This window comes from Megalobrama amblycephala, linkage group LG19 (assembly GCF_018812025.1).
Source record: "Megalobrama amblycephala isolate DHTTF-2021 linkage group LG19, ASM1881202v1, whole genome shotgun sequence".
In the NCBI taxonomy this organism is placed as follows: Eukaryota; Metazoa; Chordata; class Actinopteri; order Cypriniformes; family Xenocyprididae; genus Megalobrama; species Megalobrama amblycephala.
The window spans coordinates 16,754,636-16,778,671 of NC_063062.1; the positions used below are offsets into that span (position 1 = coordinate 16,754,636).

At 35.9% G+C, this 24,036-nt stretch overlaps 1 protein-coding gene across 3 annotated transcripts in view; it reads right to left on the reverse strand.

The window, feature by feature from the left end:
* Positions 1-24,036, reverse strand: part of gdpd4a (glycerophosphodiester phosphodiesterase domain containing 4a) — a 42,421-nt gene that overhangs the window by 12,498 nt on the left and 5,887 nt on the right. For 2 of the 3 annotated variants that reach the window (XM_048168980.1, XM_048168978.1), the window contains exons 1-9: positions 19,555-19,720; positions 12,441-12,713; positions 10,361-10,464; positions 8,897-8,990; positions 8,758-8,817; positions 7,833-7,931; positions 7,627-7,720; positions 3,189-3,334; positions 2,827-2,909 (exon numbers count right to left, since the gene is read on the reverse strand). In XM_048168980.1, the coding sequence (XP_048024937.1) occupies positions 2,827-2,909; positions 3,189-3,334; positions 7,627-7,720; positions 7,833-7,931; positions 8,758-8,817; positions 8,897-8,990; positions 10,361-10,464; positions 12,441-12,623 (863 nt within the window). In that variant the 5' untranslated portion in view covers positions 12,624-12,713; positions 19,555-19,720. Of the gene's footprint in view, positions 1-2,826; positions 2,910-3,188; positions 3,335-7,626; positions 7,721-7,832; positions 7,932-8,757; positions 8,818-8,896; positions 8,991-10,360; positions 10,465-12,440; positions 12,714-19,554; positions 19,721-24,036 lie in introns of those variants that run through there. The other variant, XM_048168979.1, reaches the window with a different exon arrangement.

The following is a 24,036-nucleotide window of genomic DNA, read 5'->3' on the forward strand; positions in this document are numbered from 1 at the left end:
CTTGCTTTGCCCTTTCAGGTGTGTTATTAAGTTCTTAGTCTCTGTGTGTGTATAAATAAGTGCATTTACGCAATGTCGGAATTACTGTAATTACGATTAAAAAGCTTTCTTTGAGAGCTCTGACTTGTACCATCTGACTGCTGCAGATTAATTTTGGGGTTGATAGTGTTGCCATAAAAACGCATTTCGTAATTACAGTAATTACGACATAGTGTGAATGCAGCATACAGCCTTTATATTCTAGTTTTGTTAGTGTAACCACTGTTGGGGAGTTTGTTTGCTCAAGTTTATTTCATGGTACTAGTCAAGTCAAGTTTATTTTGCATTTGTTTTGATCAGGTTGTGTTAAATAAATCTGCACATGGGTTCAGTTCAACTTGCCACTGGTGCATTTATTACACATTTTTAAATGAGTTTTTATTTTGGTATTTATTTGGTATTTTTTTTATATTTATATTTATTTTTATTTCAGTTTTAGTTTTAGTAATTTTAGTACTACAACTTATTTCAGTTAGCAGCCAAGTCAACATTTCTAATTTTCATTTAAGTTTTAAGTTTATGTTAATTTTTATATTTTATTTCAACTAACATATGGATTTTATCCCAATATGGATTTTATCCCGGGTCCCTTCTAATGCTAAAACTGCACAGCTATACCATCTTACTATAAAGGAAACTTGTTTGTACTTCATGTTGTATTTCATCTAGACAGGACTATTGGAAAATATTCACCTGGTTGACCTAGCAACCTAAATCTGTTACTTTCCAAATGATAAGTTGGTCAAACACAAAGTAAGGTGTTTGCTAATGCAGTTAGCAAGATTGACCCAATTTCAATTCATACCTGACATGTATTTGTGAATGGGGTCAGGAGTTGTTATCACAAATAATCAGTGGGTCCAGAATAGATAAAATGCCAAGCAATGTGTAAAAAACATTTTTGAGTTAATTGTTGCTTTTTTCTGCTTGTGCTCCACTGGGTTCTCTCAAAATTGAATGCACAATATGTATTGTTTTCATGTATTAAAACAGCCCATTTTCTACGTAAAGCTAAAGAAATCGCTCCAGATACAGTAAGGTATTCCTGAGCATATGCGATCACCACGTGTGTCAGATATAGCTGATAAATACATGACTGACATTGTTGAGTCATCAAACCTACGTAATATAAGCTGCAAACAGACAACACACTCCCTCATATGAGTTGGCCCTCGTGCTTCCTATGGAGCTTCCTGTAGCTCATGCAGTAAAGATGACAGTGCTAAAAGGATTAGTGTTCAGCTAATCACCTTAACCTGAGAGCAGTGACTCATCCAGGAGCCGTTAGCATCACATCTCTATTTATACTCCTCTTGGCCAGAGCAGACCTTTGTCCAGAGGAAATGACCTTGTGAATGAATGGCCCATTGTGAATGAATGGCCCATGGTTTGTTCATGTGTTTGAAGCAGTAGATCACAGAAATGTCATAGACATGAGCTGATAGTGGAGAATGAATTTGAAAGGAAATTGCTGGGCATTTTAACATTAGCTCTGCTGTCTACATAGGCAGCACCACAACCTTAAAGATGCCCTAGAATTAAAAATTGAATTTACCTTGGCATAGTTAAATAACAAGCGTTCAATACATGGAAATGACATACAGTGAGTCTCAAACTCCATTGTTTCCTCCTTCTTATATAAATCTCATTTGTTTAAATGACCTCTGAAGAACAGGCAAATCTCAACATAACACCGACTGTTACGTAACAGTCGGGATCATTAATATGCACGCCCCCAATATTTGCATATGCCAGCTCATGTCCAAGCATTAGACAAGGGCAGGACGTCTGGATGTGCACAGCTGAATCATCAGACAACGTAAGCAAGCAAGGACAATAGCGAAAAATGGCAGAGGGAGCAATAGCCTAATAACTGACATGATCCATGATATCATGATATTTGTAAATTGTCTTTCTAAATGTTTCGTTAGCATGTTGCTAATGTACTGTTAAATGTGGTTAAAGTTACCATCGTTTCTTACTGTATTCACAGAGACAAGACTGTCGTTATTTTCATTTTTTAAACACTTGCAGTCTGTATAATTCATAAATACAACTTCATTCTTTATAAATCTCTCCAACAGTGTGTATTGTTAGCTTTAGCCACGGAGCACTATCAAACTCACATAGAATCAAATGTAAACATCCAAATAAATACTATACTTACGCGATTAGACATGCTGCATGACGAACACTTTGTAAAGATCCATTTTGAGGGTTATATTAGCTGTGTGAACTTTGTTTATGCTGTTTAAGGCAAGCGCGAGATCCGTGGGCGGGGAGCACGAGAATTTAAAGGGGCCGCAGCCTGAATGGGCGCATATTTAATGATGCTTCAAAATAGGCAGTTAAAAAATGAATAAAAAAAAATCTATTGGGTATTTTGAGCTGAAACTTCACAGACACATTCAGGGGACACCTTATTTATTAACATAAATAATGCTGCTCACATGAAGTGCTATTAACTATAGTATTAACTAATATTAACAGATGCAACTTTAATAAAGTATTAGTAAATACTTTACCAATTTTTATATTTGATTTTAAACCATTATTTATCAATCTGCAATATCAACTGATTCTAAATCTACTGTAAGTATATTTAAAATTGCCATTTGTAGAGTTAGCATATTACATTTTCATTGAAAGATGAAATAAATGAGGTTTCTTATAATGCTGCATGATTTAGAGTAATAAATTAGTTTTAGATATCACAATCATGTCTTAAAGCCAATAATTTTCTTGAATCATTGCAGTATACATCATACAGTAAGTAGAAATGCTTACCTGATTGTGACATCCGTCTCCAGTCCCTCTCCTCCTGCTTCTACAGCCTTCTGAAAGGACATCTGGGTATTTTCTGGTGCAAGCTGTTTGAAAAGAATTAACAATGTCAAACCCAAACTTAACCATTATAACTGTATTCAAATGTTTAATATTTCCATTAATGGTCAAACATAAAATGCAAAAGAAAGAAATTTAAGTTAGAATCAGAATTTAAATCTAAGTCCAGTTTAGTTTTGAAAGTGAAGTCAAACAGACATTGATTTTAAATGGCATGCTGACTTAAACCCACACAAAATCCACATGTGTTCTTTCAGTATTTCACAACAGGGATCTTAAAATATCAGGAGGTAAAAATAACACACCATGGGCGCTCCTCTATGCCCGATGAGGGTGGGCGCTGGCCCCAGCGTGCCCTCCTCTTTGATGCAGGGGGAATACATGCCCAACGGCACCAGATACAGGGTGAAGAGAACCGCCAAGTACAAGCTGAGGATAGCCACCTGCCTCACTGAAAAACACACACAAAATACCTTAATTAATATATGCAAAAACTTAATGAATGAAAGGCAAATCCAACTGTTACAAAAACATTTTGTACTAATGTATGATAAATCGAATTATAGTTATTAGGGGCTTAATCAAGGATACAAGGATACTTCATCTTCGGGTGGGAGACTATGGCACCCCATACAACTGTTTTGTACATTGATTAGGGAGGGTCTCAATATTCCAGGTGACAATTTTGGGGTCAGTGTCTTAAACCCTCTAGCGCCACCAACAGTTTCATTTCAATTTTAGCTCATAACCAGAATTGAATGGCCCAAAATAAAAGGGGAAAAATAAAAACATTTGTCTGATTCCTTGGGACATATCAGTTTTAAAGGTGTAGTAAGTGATTTCTGAGAAACACTTGATATTTGAAACCAACACAAAACAAACACAACCCTTCTCCTTGCTTCAAACATGCAATGTAAGTATCTTAACAGAAGGGAAGCAAAGTAAAGATTTTCAAAAAAATAAGAAAAGATAACGAACGACAAGAAAGAACAAAAAAATGAACATACAGTACACAAGAGTGTATAGTTGGTTTTTAGTTGCCAGCAGCACATCAGCTCCAAACAAACAATGACACTCAAAACTGTTCTGTTATTACAGCTAACATTTCAACAACAGCATATCTTGGTTCTATGAAATGCAACCATGGCATCCGTTTTCATGCCTTCCGGCTTAGGCCTCTCCAGCACTAGAAAGTTAGAGGTCCTAAAGCTCTTGCCTTCCTACCTTTTCTCTTTTGTAATGTCTCTCAGCCATCACTCTTTCTACAGTCTTTCTTCAAATCTTCCTGTAGCTCACGCTCTCTCCTCCCCCATCATGAGTATACACACCCCCCTACTGCTGACTGACTACAAGTGTGTTGTGGTGCTCTGTCCAATTCACTTTCAACAGCATTTCTTAGAAATCGCTTACTGCACTTTTAAGTTTCTGTCTTGCAAACTTTTTCAAACATGTTCTACAGCTTTGACCAAATCTTCCTCAAATTTGATTTCGTGGCAAATGTTTTGATGTATTTGGTCAAAAAATTATAAAATTAGTAAATCTAATCTAATCTAATCTAATAAATCTTAATTTAAAAAATATTTATTTATTTTATTTATTTAAAATGGCCAGTGGGAATGTGTGCCATTGGTGTGCTTAGCCATTTTATTGCTTACATAAACAGTCATGGTCAGAATTATTGGCACACTTGGTGAATATGAACAAAGAAGGCTGTGAAAATAAATTGGCATTGTTAATCCTTTTATTCTTTTACTCAAATTCACAAAAATCTAACCTTTAGTAAAATAAATGAAAATTGGGGGAGGGGGTCTTATTATGAAATAAATGTACATTGGCCACAATTAACAGCACCCTTTTATTCAATATTTTTTGCAACCTCCTTTTGCCAAGATAACAGCTCTGAGTCTTCACCTAGAATCCCTGATGAGTTTGGAGAGTAACTGACGAGATCAGAAACCATTCCTCCACACAGAATCTCTACAGATCCTTCAGATTCCCAGGTCCATGTTGGTGCTTCTTCTCTTCAGTTCACCCAACTCATTTTCTTTAGGATTCAGGACAGGGAACTGGGATGGCAATGGCAGAACCTTACTTTTGTGCTCAGTTAGCCATTTTTGGGTTGATTTTGATGTTTGTTTTTGGATCATTGACCTGATGGATGATCTAACCACTGCTAATTATAAGATTTCTAGCAGAGGCGGTCAGGTTTTGATTTTTTTATCTGTTGGTATTTGCTAGAATCCATGATGCCAGGTATCTGAATAAGATGTCCAGGACCTCCAGCAGAAAAATAGTTTCCACAATTACAAAAGATCCAGCAGTATAGTTAACCATGAGCATGGAGTACTTTTTATCCATTTTTACACCAAGCCCACCTCGTGGGTTTGCTGCTAAAAAGTTCTTTTCTTAGTTTCATCTGACCACAGAACCAGGCCCCGAAGGTCCAACAGTGTCTGACCACTGAATATGCTGGAGTTTGTTTTGGGATGAGAGCAGAAGATTTCTTAAAACCCTCCCAAACAACTTGTGGTGATGTAGGTACTGTTTTGTTTGTTTGTTGAGGCTTTCTGGTCCCAAGACTCAACTAATTTCTGCAATTCTCCAGCTATAAGTCTTTGGCCACTCAAACTCGCCATGTATTAAGACAATACAGATACCCACCCTCTTCCAGGCAGATTCATAACATGTTCTGTTGATTTTAACTTCTTATCAAAATTGCACCAACATATTCCCCATCATGTCCAAATCCACAAAGCCACCCTGTTCATTGCCAATTAGATAAAAAACATCATCCCAGCCAATACCGCCACAATCATTTAGCAGCCTGAATAAACACTGGAATTACAGGGTCCAATCAGTTACTGCAGAACCCGCTGGGTCGCTTGTAATGAGAGTTTATGTCACCTCTACACTGGCACGGCTCATCTCAAGAAGAGAGAGATGTCGTCTTTGTGAGAGAGGGATGTTGGGACAAAGGGACGGTCTCTGGATGGAGGCGAGCGTCACGCAGCTGGTGTGAGCTTAGCCTCTGTCCTGCATTTGTCTTTCTGCCTCGTTCGTCATGCCTTCAGTAAAGCGGCGAGAGAGCCGCAGACATGACTCAGCATGAACATCAGCCAGATGCAGAGAGGAGAGAGCAGGAGAAAAGATAAAGGGAAAAGGAGGACAGGGACGAGCAATGCTTTGAGGACAAGCTCTTGGAGTCTAACAGCACAGTGAAAAGGAAGGACCAATGCAACAGCTGAGTTAACAACAGTATTGAATGGATTTGTGTCACTGACACCAACAAAATGATGCCATTTTCATTGACTTGAGAGCAAGAATGTTGTAACTGACTATGGTACTATATAACTTGCCCATTACCTACATGGACATTATGGTTTTTGTTGACAAATTATTTTACATGGATAAAATGTCTGTTCTACCCAGTGTTGTTATCTAAATTAAACTAAAACAATTAAAATAATTAAATAATTAATTTGTTAATTGAAATAAAGCTGAAATTAAATAAAACAAATATTAGATTAAAAAAAACTTAAAAAACTTAAAACAAATGTTATAAATGTTTTCTTGTTAACAAACTCAAATAAAATAAGTTGAAATACTGAAATTACTACACTAAGAAAAGTCTGTAAAAAAAGGCCCAATGTACTGTATTAATTTTCCCAAATAAATCTAGGTGTTAAACCAGTATTTTGAATTACACATTGCATTATGTTTTAGGTTTAAATGAAAATGTCAGTAAACTTAACCGATACTGTCCTCCAGAAATTTTCAGTATCTTTTCTGTTTCTCTATGTATTTCTATGTTTTTTTTTGTTGTTTTTTTGTTTTTTTTAGATTTTTTTACTAAAATTAAAATGAAAACTAAAAACATGAACGCTAATTCAAACAATTAATAAATAATAGGCCTATAATAGTATATAAATAACACAAAAGTAGCACTTTTTAGCAAATCAGGAATGCTTTAATACGCAGCCCTGTATATTATATATCTATATATCATGGCCACGAATTAAGAATTCATTCTCTCATTTTAGTAAATCTTGGCCAATATTTACTAATTCGTTTTAATTAAAACATGCACATGATATAATAAATTGTTCCGTTGTTTTTCTAAAAAACAAAAAAGTGTTTCTAAAGAATTATTATATTGTGAGCATGATTTAGTAAAACAAGGGAACAAAGTATTATATTGTGTGCACAATTTACTTAAAACGAGGGAACGAATTAGTAAAACATGCTGACGTGTTAGTAAGTCATGGGAAGATTTGTTAATTTGTTTAATATCTTTCCTGTACTTTAAAGAGAGCAAAATGTCCGAAATCACTTGCAGCACCTTTAAATATATGGACAGGGAAATGAATTTGGCTTGAGTTGATGTGCAGCACAACAAAAAACTAGGAATGGGGTGCCATGTTAAATAAATGCTTGTGGCATTGCGTCATGCTGTGCAACACTTGGCGATTATAAAGGGAGAAATCCAGTTTTGCTGCATCAATTTAGCCAGAACAAGCAGCTTTATTTAATGACATGGTGATGACAATAACATCTACTATCAAATCCACTGGCCCCTTGATGTTAGTGGCATCTGGTTCGAGACTAGCAGGTGCAGAGGCCATTTTTCAGCCCAGAATCTTTTTTGGCAAAAACAACTAGAAGATGTTTTACTTGAAACAGGATATGACCAGAATTACAATACATTTTCTTTTGTTGCCAGCAGCACCAAACAGGATCACGTACCTCTCTTGTTCATGCGAAAGAAGTGTAAGGCTATTGGCCAGGACAGAAGTGTCATCAGTGAAACTCCGCCCAGGTGAAGAAAGGGTGCTGTGACCTGCACAACAAAAATGGAATACATAAATGCACTGCATGAATTATACTTGATGTAAATTGGAAAGCTGATCAGATTGTTTGTCACAATTGCTGTGCTGGGTGAAGAGACCAACCTGAAAAGAAAGGAGCAGCGTTGTCCATTCTTTGCTCCATAAGTCAGAGAGCACAGCTGTGGCACTGATGGAGAAGGTCAGAGTCACCAGGATACCAATCTGTGTAAAGTCAAAAAATACAAAAACATATATATATATATATATAGATTAGATAGATTAGATAAATAAATTAGATAATTAGAGAGAGAGAGCAATGTTAACTAATTTTAATAATATAAAAAAATTAAAATGAGTAAAAAAATGTTTAACTGAAAGCTGAAATAAAATGAAAATTAGAAATGTTGCTTTAATAGCAACTAAATTAAATTAAATAAGTTAACTAAAATAGCTAAAAATACAACTAAAATAGATATAAATGAAAGGCAAATAGAAATATAATATATATATATATATATATATATATATATATATATATATATATATATATATATATATATATATATATATATATATATATATATATATATATATATATATATATATATAAAAAACCTAATAAAAATGATACAAGCACAATTACCAAAATTAAAATGAAAACTGAAAATACAAAAATAAGAGTTAATTCAAAAATTCTATATAAAATAAAATAAATGTAATAAATATTAAAATAGCAAATAAATAATCCTAAAATAAGATGTAGTGTTTTTTCCTTAATCATAATAACATGGCATTTCGGCTAATGTTGGAGCCCAAAACCACTACAACAACATTTGTGTTAGGAGAGAATAAAATAAATCTTCTATTAATTACAGCACTTAAAGTGTAATGTTTGAAAACTTGTCCATTTTTTCACTGTTGGTTCAACACAATCTGAATCATATGAAGCTGTTTCTCTGGTAACGCAGATATGGAATGAATACAAATGTGCAAGATGAGACGTCATCCACAGCAGAGTGAATGATGAAGAGACTGTTTCTTTGATCACCTTGTGGCTCCAGTGGAGGTAAAGCCTCTGTCCTTCAGAGAGAAGGCACACTGCTAGTACCTGCAAATATCAAGATCACAACATTAATTATGATGACAAGTAGAGACTGAAACGCTTTGTTGTTGTTCAGTGTTCTCACCAGCAGGAGGGCGATGTAGGTGAAGAGGGCGGCAGCGACCACCAGCAACACCACTGACCACGGAAACCAGAATCCCAGGTTCCCGAAGTTAAACCTGCAGAAATAAAGAACAGATTTTTTGAAATTATAGATTTAAAAAAAAAATTAAAGGTGCAGTGTGTAAAATTTGGAAGGATTTGGGAGAAATGCAATATAATGTACATAGCTATGTTTTCAGTGGTGTAGAAAGTCCTTACATAATGAAACCATGTTTTTATTAACTTAGAATGAGTCATTTCTATCTCTTTCTATGGCCGATTTCAAAACAATGCTTCAGGAAGCATCGGAGCACAAATGAGTCAGTGTATCGAATCTGCTGTTCGGAGCACCAAAGTCACGTGATTTCAGCCGTTGGCAGTTTGACACGCGATCTGAATCATGATTCGACACACTGATTCATTTGTGCTCCGATGCTTCATGAAGCAGTGTTTTGAAATCGGCCATCACTAAATAAGTCGTCATTTCGGGTTTTTTGGTGCACCAAGAATATTCTCGTCGCTTTATAATATTAATATTGAGCCACTGTACTCACATGAACCGATTTAAATATGTTTTTAGTACCTTTATGGATCTTGAGAGAAGAAGTGTCATTGCTCCCTATAGAGGCCTCACGGAGCAAAACAAACTGACAAACTGAACTGTTTTATTGGTTTGAGTTGTATGAACTAATTTCTTTTCATTTAGACTGACTTAAGTTTAACTGAAACTGAGCTGGGATATCAATATCCCAGCATGCTTTGCCTATGGCACTCGAAAGGGAGAGTAAATGCTAAAATTAAGTCTTATATAATGATATATAAGAGTTTCTGTTAATGTGGGTTTTTAGAGAGTTACCATCATGGTGACAAGTGGGCATGCGGCTTAGTTTGAGAGCAGGTAAGTTACATGTTTTAAATGGTTGTACTCATTCAGTAAGTACTATACCATGCTATTGTTATCATGTTAGCAAATTAGCAAGTTGGCATTTTCTGAATTTTCTTAATAGGGTTTACAAAAAGACCTCAAAATAAAAAAGCTAATTATGTTAGTGTATGTTAGTATAAGTATTTTATGTTAATTGCTATCAAAGTGTATGAGTTAGCTAACTCAGTACTTCAAGTTAGGAGCAATTATCATGCATGAGTACTACAAACTCAAAACTTGATAGTTCTGCTTACTTAAAATTGGGAACATCATTCAGAAAAATTCAGAAAATAATTTAAAAATATATTAGACAAAAACTATAGTGAATGAATAACATTTTATTTTCAAAACCTTTCAAATATAATGGAGATGTATATAATGCCTTCTAAATCAAATCAATCAAGAAATGTTGTTATTTTATTAGTAACCTATAGGGACACAGAAATGGCACGGTTTCCTTTGAATGACCGATCATTCTAATTGTGTGTCAGTCCATCTGTCTGTCCATCCCGAGACACTCACCAGTCAAAGTCATTGTAGTCATTCTGCGCCTCACTCCAAAAGTACAGGAATATCAGGGTCAGGAAAAACGTTACGATGAGGAGAGCGAAACTACCACACTCCAACTGCAAAACAGAGCCATCATGAGTCGTGATAACACCCACACTGCACAACAGTTACTCAACATTGTAAAAATTCAAGAGGAAGATCAAACAGATCACCACATGAGGCTAACACAAACTTTGCAATTCAAATAGTCGCTTTCGAGCTGTACAGGATGGCCCGGCTCAGCATGCAGCAATAATAGAGTGAGTCATCCGGCTGGTTTCAAATGACTCAATGAATGATGCTTTCTGAGTCATACTGCAACTTCTAAACTCACACCTAAAAGTCAGATGAGTTACTTCTGTGTACGACGCCAAGGGGAGCTTGTTTATCGGCACTGAAAACAGCTTGATTTAGAAAGCAGCCCATCAGCAGATGAAGAGCTGCACTTGCTGTGTTCAAGAAAACTAATCAGCACATACAGGAAAAATGCACTGATAAGGTGCTTTCTATTGAGCAACATGACTAGCTTCAGCAGGGGAAAATATTCACAGATCTTCACGAAACAAGCCCCTTGAGAGAGAACAATATATTATGGTGAATGGAAATACTTGACATACAGTATGTCGTGTACTCAATACCAGCATGCACTGCAGTTTGTTCATCTTGATGCATATAATGGTAACTTATCAATATCAAATTAACATTACAATTGCATTTACTGAAGAAAGTTTCAGAGCTTTCAAGAAAGCAAAGGAACAGAGAGCCAAGGTCATGGGTTTGATTCCCAGGGAATGCTTGAACCGATTAAATGTATGCTAAGTTGCTTAAGATAAAAGCATCTGCCAAAATTCATAAATGTAAACGTGAATGTATTTGAACTATGTGGTAAATTTGGACATGAATTCATGAAAAAGGGGTTTAAAAGTGAGTGCTGGGACAAATGAAAAACCTACAGGGAATAATCTCTTCAAATGTAATGAAGATGAATATAAATCTTTAATGTTCAAGTAAAATAAAAATTTAAAAAGTGTTTTTTTTATATATATATATATATATATATATATATATATATATATATATATATATATATATATATATATATATATATATATATATATATATATATATATATACATATATATATATATACACATATATACACGGTACAGTCCAAAAGTTTGGAACCACTAAGATTTTTAATGTTTTTAAAAGAAGTTTCGTCTGCTCACCAAGGCTACATTTATTTAATTAAAAATACAGTAAAAAACAGTAATATTGTGAAATATTATTACAATTTAAAATAACTGTGTACTATTTAAATAGCTCTCGTTCAGATATCACATCTGCGCGCTCAAACTTTTGTCCTCCTGCATGTGCAGCCGTGAATCTAGAATTGTCTTCTCTCTAGGATTTAATGTTGCCATAAGCGCAACATTATAGTGTGGACACCCACCGCCAGAAACATTAATAGGCGCATATGCCAAGTTTGCCAACAAATGTAAATCAATATATCATATATATATATATATATATATATATATATATATACACACACACACACACGATAGATAATTATATTTTTTGCCTCTGTCCTTTACTGAACTTTAATAATTACTTTAATGAGCTCATTGTTTCGTCCTTAAATTAATACATGATTAACTGCATGATTTGTATTATCTTAGAACTGTACATTTCTGAAATATGGACTGAAATATGGAAACATGGACACGATAACCTCTGATAACAGATTACTCTAAATTGTAAATAAATAAATGTGAAAATGAAATGTGAATTCAATGCAATGCATACGGAGATTGCTAGAATTATAATCTTATAATATGACCAAAATAATACATTTTATAAAGCAGAATTATGTTATTGTTCATCTTTGAGCAACCCAAGCCAGAAGCATGCTGTGCTATGATGCCTAATCATGCTGTCAAGGTAGGCAGCACACTATGTATTGTAACAAAACCTGTATGTAAACCAATGCAGCCAAAGCATAAGAAGGAGTGTAAAAGCAGTATGAGGGACTTCAAGCATGTTTTCTCACCCGACTACAGCAGCATTCCCCCGGCTGGGCTTTGGCACGCTGGTAGCGTCTCCACTGGCAGCCGTACAGGCCAGCCAGACAGGAGACAAACGGCTGGTGCTCATAGCGCTGCAGCAGCTGCCGCCGCACCACCTTTAGCTTCCCCAGCTTCAGTCTGGACAGGCTCACCGGAGAGCGGCCCATAGATCAGCCGCTCCCCTGCATGGAGCAGCCCGGAGCAGACAGGTGGAGAGGAACTGGAGGAGGTGGATCAGGATCAGAGGAGGAGCGGATCTGCAAGAGACAAAGAGAGATTGTGAAGATTTGTGTCAACGAATTAAAGGTACCATCGAATTGAAAATTTAATTTACCTCGGCATAGTTGAATAACAAGAGTTCAGTACATGGAAATGACATACAGTGAGTCTCAAACTCCATTGTTTCCTCCTTCTTATATAAAGCTCATTTGTTTAAAAGACCTCTGAAGAACAGGTGAATCTCAACATAACACCGACTGTTACGTAACAGTCGGGATCATTAATATGTATGACCCCAATATTTGCATATAACAGCCCATGATTTAGGCATTACAGAAGGGCAGCCAGTATTAACGTCTGGATCTGTGCACAGCTGAATCATCAGACTAGGTAAGCAAGCAAGGACAATAGCGAAAAATGGCAGATGGAGCAATAATAACTGACATGATCCATGATAACATGATATTTTTAGTGATATTTGTAAATTGTTTTTCTAAATGTTTCGTTAGCATGTTGCTAATGTACTGTTAAATATGGTTAAAGTTACCATCGTTTATTACTGTATTCATAGAGACAAGAGCCGTTGCTATTTTCATTATTTAACACTTGGAGTCTGTATAATGCATAAACACAACTTCATTCTTTATAAATCTCTCCAACAGTGTGTAATGTTAGCCGTTAGCCACAGAGCACTATCAAACTCATTCAGAATCAAATGTAAACATCCAAATAAATACCATACTTACGCGATTAGACATGCTGCATGTCTTTGTAAAGATCCATTTTGAGGGTTATATTAGCTGTGTGAACTTTGTTTATGCAATGATAGAGTCGAGAGCTTGGGAGGTGGCGGAGAGCGCGAGCAATTAAAGGGGCCGCAGCCTGAATCTGCGCATTTCTAATTATGCCTCAAAACAGGCAGTTAAAAAAATTAATTTAAAAAAAATCTATGGGGTATTTTGAGCTGCAACTTCACAGACACATTCAGGGGACACCTTAGACTTATATTACATCTTGTAAAAAAACGTTCGATGGCACCTTTAATATTACTCCAGTCAGTCCAGGTCACCTCTGCTGTGTTTCCTGACAGAATGAGGCCTGTTTACAAAGGACCCTTCAAAAACCTTTGACAAACAGCACTCGTGACACAAATAAACTACAATCTCTAGGGGCCTCCCATGGGCCCCTGCGCTGCCAGCACACAAACACTCACATCCTTTCCACATAAACACACAGATCACAGACAAATGTTTACACAGTGGGGTCAGAAAACCTGCTACAAATATCTAGTTAAAGTCACCATGAAATCAATTCTTTTTTATGGAATATTGCAGTGTCTATTTTAAATGATAAATTTACATTTCTTGTTTAGATACTCCACCATAGCGTGACTCTAATCCAGCAAGATATGGACTGGATTGTCATCATCTTCGTCTCAGACTGGGCGGTCTGATAGAGGATCTGTAAGGGGAATTCACTGGGGAATAACGTCTGACCCGTCTCTGATCTCCAGACAGACACACGAGAAGAGCAGCTTCCCCTCACAAAGCAGCTAAACCGGTTAGCAGATATTAAGGCAGCGGATTATAGTAAAAACAGAAGAGATGTGATCCAGAACATTCACTGCTTAAGTTCAATCGTGACAAGACAGATATTGAAACTCCAGCAAAACAAACAAACAGCAAAAGCAAAGACATTTAAGGGAGGCTGTATGACTAATACGGTTTTATTTCTTGAGTCAGAACAGCATCTTGACCTTGTTTTCATTTAACACTCTTCAACCTACCTTTAATAACACAGTGAAGTTATTATTTGTTCAATTCAGGAGAGATCAATCAATAACGAGATCACAGAACCAGACATGTCAGAGTGGTCTGTGTACAGCGTGTCTGTGGCCTTCAAGGTTTAACGATTAGCGAGAGACATCCTTGAGGTCTTTGGCTCGTGTTGTAGTAGTTTGATGTCGAGGACAGCTTTAATGAGAATACCTGCACTTAAGCCCCACCCTGACTGGCTGTTGTCATGGTGACGACTGTCCTTGAGTGAAAGTGTCCCATCAGAATGTGTAGCCGAGGAGGGAACGTTGCATTAGCTTCTTTATTGCTTCACCCAACAACCTTAATGCAGCTATGAATCTTTTACCCATCTGAAACCTGGCAGCGCTGATCTATCAAACTAAAAACAGACATTTATTCCTAGTTTAACAGCAAAAATCTATAAAAAATTTGGAATTTAGTTGATAAGTACGGTGGCCTAGTAGTGCACAACACAACGAAATTAAAAAAGCAAACATAAGTTCACAACACAACGAAATTGAGCCACAACACAATGGAATAAAGCCACAACACAACGGAAATGCTCCCGACCACTAGGGGGCTCTCAAAGCTCGGTATTGTTAGTATTCCTTGCCAATGTTTTCTAGAGTCGGCAGTGATATGAATAGTGATTTTGAATTAATATTTCATGTCGATATACAACGTTTACATAAAACTAATCATGGTATTGATATCTATGTAAGACTGTCGACTTTATAGAACATTGGCAAGGAATACTAATATTAACGAGCTCTGAGAGCCTCCTAGTGATTGGGAGCATTTCTGTTGTGTTGTGGCTTTTTTCCGTTGTGTTGTGGCTTTATTTCGTTGTGTTGTGGCTTTATTCCGTTGTGTTGTGGCTTTATTCCGTTGTGTTGTGGCTTTATTCCGTTGTGTTGTAGCTTTATTCCGTTGTGTTGTGGCTCGATTTCATTGTGTTGTGAACTTATGTTTGCTTTTTTAATTTCGTTGTGTTGTGCACTACTGGGCCATCGTAGATAAGCAATACTGCATGAGATCTCAAATTTTTTTATATATCAAAAATATATTATATATATACACAGTGCAGTTCAAAAGTTTGGAACCACTAAGATTTTTAATGTTTTTAAAAGAAGTTTCGTCTGCTCACCAAGGCTACATTTATTTAATTAAAAATACAGTAAAAACAGTAATATTGTGAAATATTATTAGAATTTAAAATAACTGTTTTCTTTTTGAATATATTTGACAAAGTAATTTATTCCTGTGATGTCAAAGCTGAATTTTCAGCATCGTTACTCCAGTCTTCAGTGTCACATGATCCTTCAGAAATCATTCTAATATGCTGATCTGCTGCTCAAGAAACATTTAATGTGTACAATTGTACAAAATATTTGTGTACAATATTTTTTTTCAGGATTATTTGATGAATAGAAAAGTTCAAAAGAACAGTGTTTATCTGAAATCTAATCTTTTGTAACATTATAAATGTCTTTACTGCCACTTTTGATTGATTTAATGCATCCTTGCTGAATAAAAGTATTCATTTCTTTAATTTCTTTTCAAAAAAATAAAAATAAAAATTCTTACTGACCCCAAACTTTTGAACGGTATAATGCTACAGAAGCTTTGTATTTCAGATAAATGCTGTTCTTTTGAACTTTCTATTCATCAAGGAATCCTGAAAAAAAAAAAGTACACAACTGTTTTCAACATTGAAAATAATCATAAATGTTTATTGAGCAGCAGATCAGCATATTAGAATGATTTCTGAAGGATCATGTGACACTGAAGACTGGAGTAACGATGCTGAAAATTCAGCTTTGCATCACAGGAATAAATTACTTTGTCAAATATATTTAAATAGTACACAGTTATTTTAAATTGTAATAATATTTCACAATATTACTGTTTTTTACTGTATTTTTAATTAAATAAATGTAGCCTTGGTGAGCAGACGAAACTTATTTAAAAAACATTAAAAATCTTAGTGGTTCCAAACTTTTGGACTGTACTGTGTATATATATATATATATATATATATATATATATATATATATATATATATATATATATATATATACACTTTGCATCACACCTTATTAGGACACAATGTCAGTGATAAAAGATTCATAGTCATTTACTTTTATGTAAGCAAAGGCATAATTTCCTGAATGATAAAATATGATGTAAGATATCCACTATGCAGATGAGATAACAGACGAAATTGAGTTTTGCATGGTGGGTCGAACAATCATAAACTAAGAAAACAATGAATAAAAGCCAAAGATATAGATGTCAGACGCTGCCTAATCAAATCTATTCTCAGCCGAAAGAATATAAAGAAACATTATAAACACACTGTTGTTTGACTGACAAATATTGCAAATACCCACTGATTAACTCACTGATGCAGCCATTAAATCAAACAGCAGTCTGTAAACGGCAGCCTTTTAAAAGCACAATTACAGGCGGCTGCAAAAATGAAAAAAATGACTCAGGTTTTTAAAAAATATTAAATATATATTACACACACACACACCACAAAACCAGTCATAAGTCGCATGGGTATATTTGTAGCAATAGCCAACAATACAAAATTATTTGTATATTAATACAAAATGTCAAAATTATCAGTTTTTCTTTTATGCCAAAAATCATTAGGATATTAAGTAAAGATGTTCCCGTGAAGATATTTTGTAAATTTCCTACTGTAAATATATCAAAAAAATATTTTTGTGAGTGGATATGCATTGCTAAGGACTTCATTTGAACAACTTTAAAGGTGATTTTCTCAATATTTAAATTTTTTTCACCCTCAGATTCCAGATTTTCAAATAGTATCTCGGCCATTCTTGTCCTCCTATCCTAACCATACATCAATGGTAAGCTTATTTATTCAGTTTTCAGATGATGTATAAATCTCAACTTAAAAAAAAAAAAAAAAAAAAAAAGACCCTTATATCTGGTTTTGTGGTCCGGGATCACATCTATATATATATTTCTAATGTGTATTTCAAATGTTTAACTTCATAAAATATATATTTTAAATATCATTTTAATGAAATATGCTTTTACACACTAAAACCCTCGTCACAGAGGAGACACTGATAACAGCTAGTTATCTGAAATTTTTCATGGGCGCAGCCTTATTGCAATTTTCTAGACTTGAACACGAAGTCTTATAGATTGTCATGAGGTTAAACAGTGTTTAGATCAGCAGCTCCCGTCTTCTCATTAGCTAATAGAAGATCATGCCATCTTAACTGCGACCCAGAATACACAGTGCTACCGTACCATGCTCATTTCTGAATGTCAGTCTAAAGCCAATTCCTTATTATAGTGAGATTTAAGCTCCCTGATACAAAAAACAAAACAAAAATCCTTTTGAAAGTGTTAATTTGACAACAGAATGTAAAGTAAATATTACAACATCTTTATCATGTCCTTTGACCGAGAAATATGCCATTATGGCACAGTAAACCTCAGCAGTAAAAACGTCCCTCGCCTATCAAGCATGCAAAGTAACTTTAGCAGAAATGACACAGTAAAACTGTCATAATGCAATAAAAAAAAAAAAAAGTACTGCTTACGTCACAACTTTAAACAGTCCTTTAAACAGGCCAACAGTCAAAGGACTGAAACAGATATCAGTCCCATATCCACCAGTAAATACATATTAACAAGAGTCTGAAGGCAAATGGATTGTAATAGAAATGGTATTGTTTTCTGTGCATGAGGCTAAAAGCGTTTAATATCTGAAGGAGTGAAGGAGATTGAGTTGTGGCGTCTAATTAATCAGAGTAAAAGCATTCTCACGCGCCATCTCAACAGGGTGTAAAACACAACACAGCAGAGAGAGGCTGTGCTTTATGCTCGTTGAGGCACAAAGCTTTGTTTAGACATAAATAAACAATGCACACAAATAATGAGAGCCGTTGGTGGCAGCAGGACTATTGTTCATTCTTGCCCTGAATCACTCCATGCACTCCGTGTCTCTCCTTCCAAAGTCAATTCAATAAAATGCTTCATTGGCACTAGAGAAAAGTGAGTTTTTTTCTAATATTACTGTATGATTTATGTAATGTAGTTTTGTTTATGTCATCCAAAGCAATCCACACTACAGTCAAGGTATACATTTTATCAGCTCATGCATGATAACCCTTAAAACCCTTGACTCTGGCGTTGCTATGCTGGGGTTTTATAGGTGGTGAACCTGACAGGGTGTTTATTTTAGAACCTTACTGTTCTAGATGATTCTATGGCATTGCTAGGTGGTTGCTAGGGTATTTTGAGTTGTTGCTAGGTAGTTACTTACTGGCCCAGCAAGTTGCACAATTTGAGATATCATTCATGCCAGTGGTGACTGCAGATTCAGTTACACCATACTGAGATGTATTCAAATCACTAACCCTCAATATGAGCAATAGTAAAAGTCATGTATGACTTAGCAAATGACACTGATAAAAGGGAAATGTAACACTTTACCTGATCTCTCTCACAGACCAGCACTTAACTATATGTGTATAAAGAAGGAAATGACCTGTTCGGCCAGACAATCCTCTTACCAGCTATACGTCAAACCTCTTGCACCAAACCATTTTAAATTAAAACAACACAAACATGGATTGATTTATCCTATTTTGGCTGCTCAGACAAAAAAAGTGTTCTGTTCTTATAAAATAGCTATAAAATCTAGTAGCAGGGTGGCATCAGACAGTAAAACTGTGCTATTTTGATATACACCATGGTACTTAATAATTAGTAGGATACTTGAAAAAAGTCACAGTACAGTACATAAAATGTCCACAAAACGTGGTGTATATCCACTGTAACAGACCAACTTAAACTGAACAGACATTCACTTTTGTTCTCACTGCATTTCCAGAAGCATCTGAACACTGAAACAGATCTATTCAGTGACACTGTCATTCATTTTCTTCGACAATGAAACACCTGATGATGACTGACACGCAATATAATGAGTTCAAACAGTTACAGGCTCATCGATGACGCCGCGTCAAAGTACGAACTGCTCATTTTTTATTACTGAAAGACACGTATATTCACACGTAGTTTCACTCACCAATCTTTCAGCGGTTATTCCGGTTATTATTGATTATCGGCTGAAGTATCGGAAGAAGATAGCAGCTCCGAATCGAACAGAGGACTGTTGCAGCGTCTCTGTGTTCTGTGAACAGCAGCTGCTGAACACCTGTTACATCTCCGAGTGTCTGTCTCCACAACACTCACAATAAACTCCGCCCACCGACTCTCTCTCTCTCTCTCTCTCTCTCTCTCTCTCTCTCTCTCTCTCTCTCTCTCAAGATTCAAGATTCAAAATAGCTTTATTGGCATGGAGAAAGGAACCTTTACATTGTCAAAGCATTAATAACACTGTCAATAAAAATAAATAAATAAAATAATAATAATGAAGAAAGAAAAAAAATCTAGCAATAAAATAACAATAAAAAAAATTGCAATAAAAATGTTCAATCTTATAATATTTATAGAAGTGTCTCTAGAAGTGTCTCTAGGCATTTAGTGAGTGTGTTGGTAGTTCTGTCCCGCTCTCTCCCTCTCTCTAATTTGCATGTTTTCTACGTTTAGCTGAGAGGGTTTACATTTCACATCCATATTTATGATTCATATTTTTTGTAAAATATTTTGCAATATTATCATTTAAATATATGGTTAAATTAAAGGTTTGGATTTAATACTTAGATTTGATTTAAAGGTGCCCTAGAACTTTTTTTAAAAAGATGTAATATAAGTCTAAGGTGTCCCCTGAATGTGTCTGTGAAGTTTCAGCTCAAAATACCCAATAGATTTTTTTAAATTAATTTTTTTAACTGCCTATTTTGGGGCATCATTATAAATGAGCCGATTCAGGGCTACTGGCCCTTTAATTCTCGTGCTCCACGCCCATGGAGCTCGCACTTGCCTTGAACAGTGCATAAACAAAGTTTAAGGCCTTTGCACACTGAGTCCGAAATTTTCGCATGCGTTTTTTCGTATTCGCAATCCTAAAAATTCGTCACGCACAGAGACCTTGCACACTGAGTCTGATGCGTATTAATGAATGCGTTGCGAAAAAAATCGCAAAACAATACAAAATGAAGTCTTCAAGCAGTGAGTACGATTAGTTGTCTCCTCTCTTCTAAAAAGAGAAACAGAAAGAGGAAATATTGGGTCCATTCAATCCCGAGATTGCATAGAGAGAAAGGAGAATTCACCTCATCAAGGAGCTGCGGGATTATTATTATTCTGGATTTTTGCATTCGCGTACAGTGGCTCTGAATTGTCAAAACGTCTCTCAAAATGCGTACCACGGATGCGAAAAACGCAGAAAATCGAACCTGATCCGAATATTTTTTTGACGGACGAAGGTTTCGGAGGCAGTGTGCAAACGCGATTGACATAACGTGAGGTCGAATTTATTTTTTAACGTGCGAAAGTTTCGCATGCGAATTTCGGACTCGGAGTGTGCAATGACCTTTAACACAGCTAATCGGATTATGTGAGTATTGTATACTGTTATATTGTTTACATTTGATTCTGAATGAATTTGAGGCTGTGCTCCGTGGCTAACGGCTAATGCTACACTGTTGGAGAGATTTATAAAGAATGAAGTTGTGTTTATGCATTATACAGACTGCAAGTGTTTAAAAATGAAAATAGCGACGACTCTTGTCTCCGTGAATACAGTAAGAAACGATGGTAACTTTAACCACATTTAACAGTACATTAGCAACATGCTAATGAAACATTTAGAAAGACAATTTATAAATATCACTAAAAATATTATGATATCATGGATCATGTCAGTTATTATCGCTCCATCTGCCATTTTTCGCTACTGTTCTTGCTTGCTTACCTAGTCTGTTGATTCAGCTGTGCAGATCCAGACGTTACTGGCTGCCCTTGTCTAATGCCTTTCATAATGTTGGGAACATGGGCTGGCATATGCAAATATTGGGGGCGTACACCCCGACTGTTACGTAACAGTCAGTGTTATGTTGAGATTCGCCTGTTCTTTGGAGGTCTTTTAAACAAATGAGATTAATATAAGAAGGAGGAAACAATGGAGTTTGAGACTCACTGTATGTCATTTCCATGTACTGAAATCTTGTTATTTGACTATGCCAAGGTAAATTCAATTTTTAATTTGAGGGCACCTTTAAAGGGGTGGTTGATTATGATTTCACTTTTTTTAACTTTAGTTAGTGTGTAATGTTGCTGTTTGAGCATAAACAACGTCTGCAAAGTTACGACACTCAAAGTTCAGTGCAAAGGGAGATATTTTCTTTTAAAGAATTCTCTTTTTAAGGACTACAACAAATTTACAAAAAAAATTTACATAAACCCCGCCCCCGAGAACACACAACAAATGGGGAGAGGCCATGTTGGGCTGCTTTAGAGAAGAAGAAGAGTTGTCGTAGTAGAGTGTTGTTCCCATGCAGTCATTTTACGCCAAACGGGGGTTAATTTAACGCTGGATTTGCACAAAAGATTAATTACGGCACATGGTAGCAGATGAGTTGAATCAACTCCACAGCAAACATTCAGTGAGAAACGTCCAGTTGCATTCTAAAAGTTGTAACTTATTCCTGAGTCTCTCCATAAGTGTCCAACTCCGGTTTGAACAATGTAAGGCTGAACGCCGTTACTGACAATCATCATTTGGCTGCGTGACATTCTCCAGCTTTGTTGTTGTTGAGCAACCGAAGCGAGAGCTGTTAAAGCTCCGCCCTCTTCTGGAAAGAGAGCCGGGAGCAGCAGCTTGTATGCCTTTAAAGGGACACACACAAAAATGACATATTTTTGCTCACACCCAAATAGGGACAAATTTGACAAGCTATAATGAATGATCTGTGGGGTATTTTTGAGATGAAACTTCACAGACACATTCTAGAGACACCAGAGACTTATATTACATCTTCTAAAAGGGGCATTATAGGTCCCCTTTAATATTTACATTTAAAAGTTAGATTTAGGTTTTTCCATATGCATTGAAAATGAGACATTTGTTTGCACTAATACTATTGGATCAGAGCTGTACTGAGCTGGATGATGACACCACTGCTTTATAGCTGAACTGAACTCATTACATAACTGAGGGACTTTACACAGTTCTTGAGCCAAACTGAATGAACACTGAACTGACTTCAGGTGAAAAATGACACTTGTCCTTTTTTCTGCTTTACAGTGAAATTGAATTCTGTTTGCATCACTGATCATCATTTTCCTGTTTATCACTGTAAAGCTGCTTTGAAAATCTGTATTATAAAGTGCTATATAAATAAAGGTGTCTTGACTAAACTGCAGCAAATCTGTTTGGTTTTTGTCACTAAATCAATTAAAATTGTTACTGTTTTTCTGTGAAGTTTTATATAAAGTGAAACCTGATGCTATAGTCAATTTTGTTTTTTACTCCAGGGACCAGGAAATATTTCTCAGTGTAGGTTTATTTTTACAAGCAGTCACTATGGATTCAAATTACAAATGACAAATTCCTCCGACCTTATGAAAAATACTCTTGTTCTTATCACAGTTCTTATAACATTTTAGTTAAAACACACCTTCATTATATAGTGACTCTTGTCTTTCTGTATGCAATGATATGATGATATTGTAATTTTAGTTTGGAACACATATTTACTAAAAATAGCCCTACTTTACCTCGGTGTTTGAAATCAACAAACAAAACCACATTACAGAAACCAAGCATTTATGCAACTGGACTTCAAATTACTTCAATTACTGAGAAATAGACCATGTGACAGCTTCCCTATGTGACAACCAGCCTAACATTAAATATAAATAAACATTCAATGGTCAAAAAAATTAAAGGAACACTTTGAAAACACATCAGATCTCAATGGGGAAAAATATCTTGCTGGATATCTATACTGATATGGACTGGGTAATGTGTTAGGAACTAAAGGATGCCACATCGTTTGATGGAAATGAAAATTATCAACCTACAGATGACTGAATTCAAAGACACCCCGAAAATCAAAGTGAAAAAATTATGCAGCAGGCTAGTCCATTTTGCTGAAATTTCATCTCAAAATGGTACTCAGTAGTTTGTATGGCCTCTCCACATGCTTGTATGCATGCCTGACAATGTCAGGGCATGCTCCTAATGAGATGACTGAGGGTATCCTGGGGTATTTCCTCCCAGATCTGGACCAGGGCATCACTGAGCTCCTGGACAGTCTGAGGTGCAACCTGGCAGCATTGGATGGACCGAAACATAATGTTCCAGAGGTGTTCTATTGGATTTAGGGCCATTCAATGGTATCAATTCCTTCATCCTCCATGAACTGCCTGCATACTCTCGCCATATGAGGCCATGCATTGTCGTACACCAGGAGGAACCCAGGACCCACTGCACCAGCGTAGGGTCTGACAATGGGTCAGAGGATTTCATCCCGATACCTAATGGTAGTCAGGGTGCCATTGTCTAGCCTGTAGAGGTCTGTGCGTCCCTCCATGGATATGCCTCCCCAGACCATCACTGACCCACCACCAAATTGGTCGTGCTGAACGATATTACAGGCAG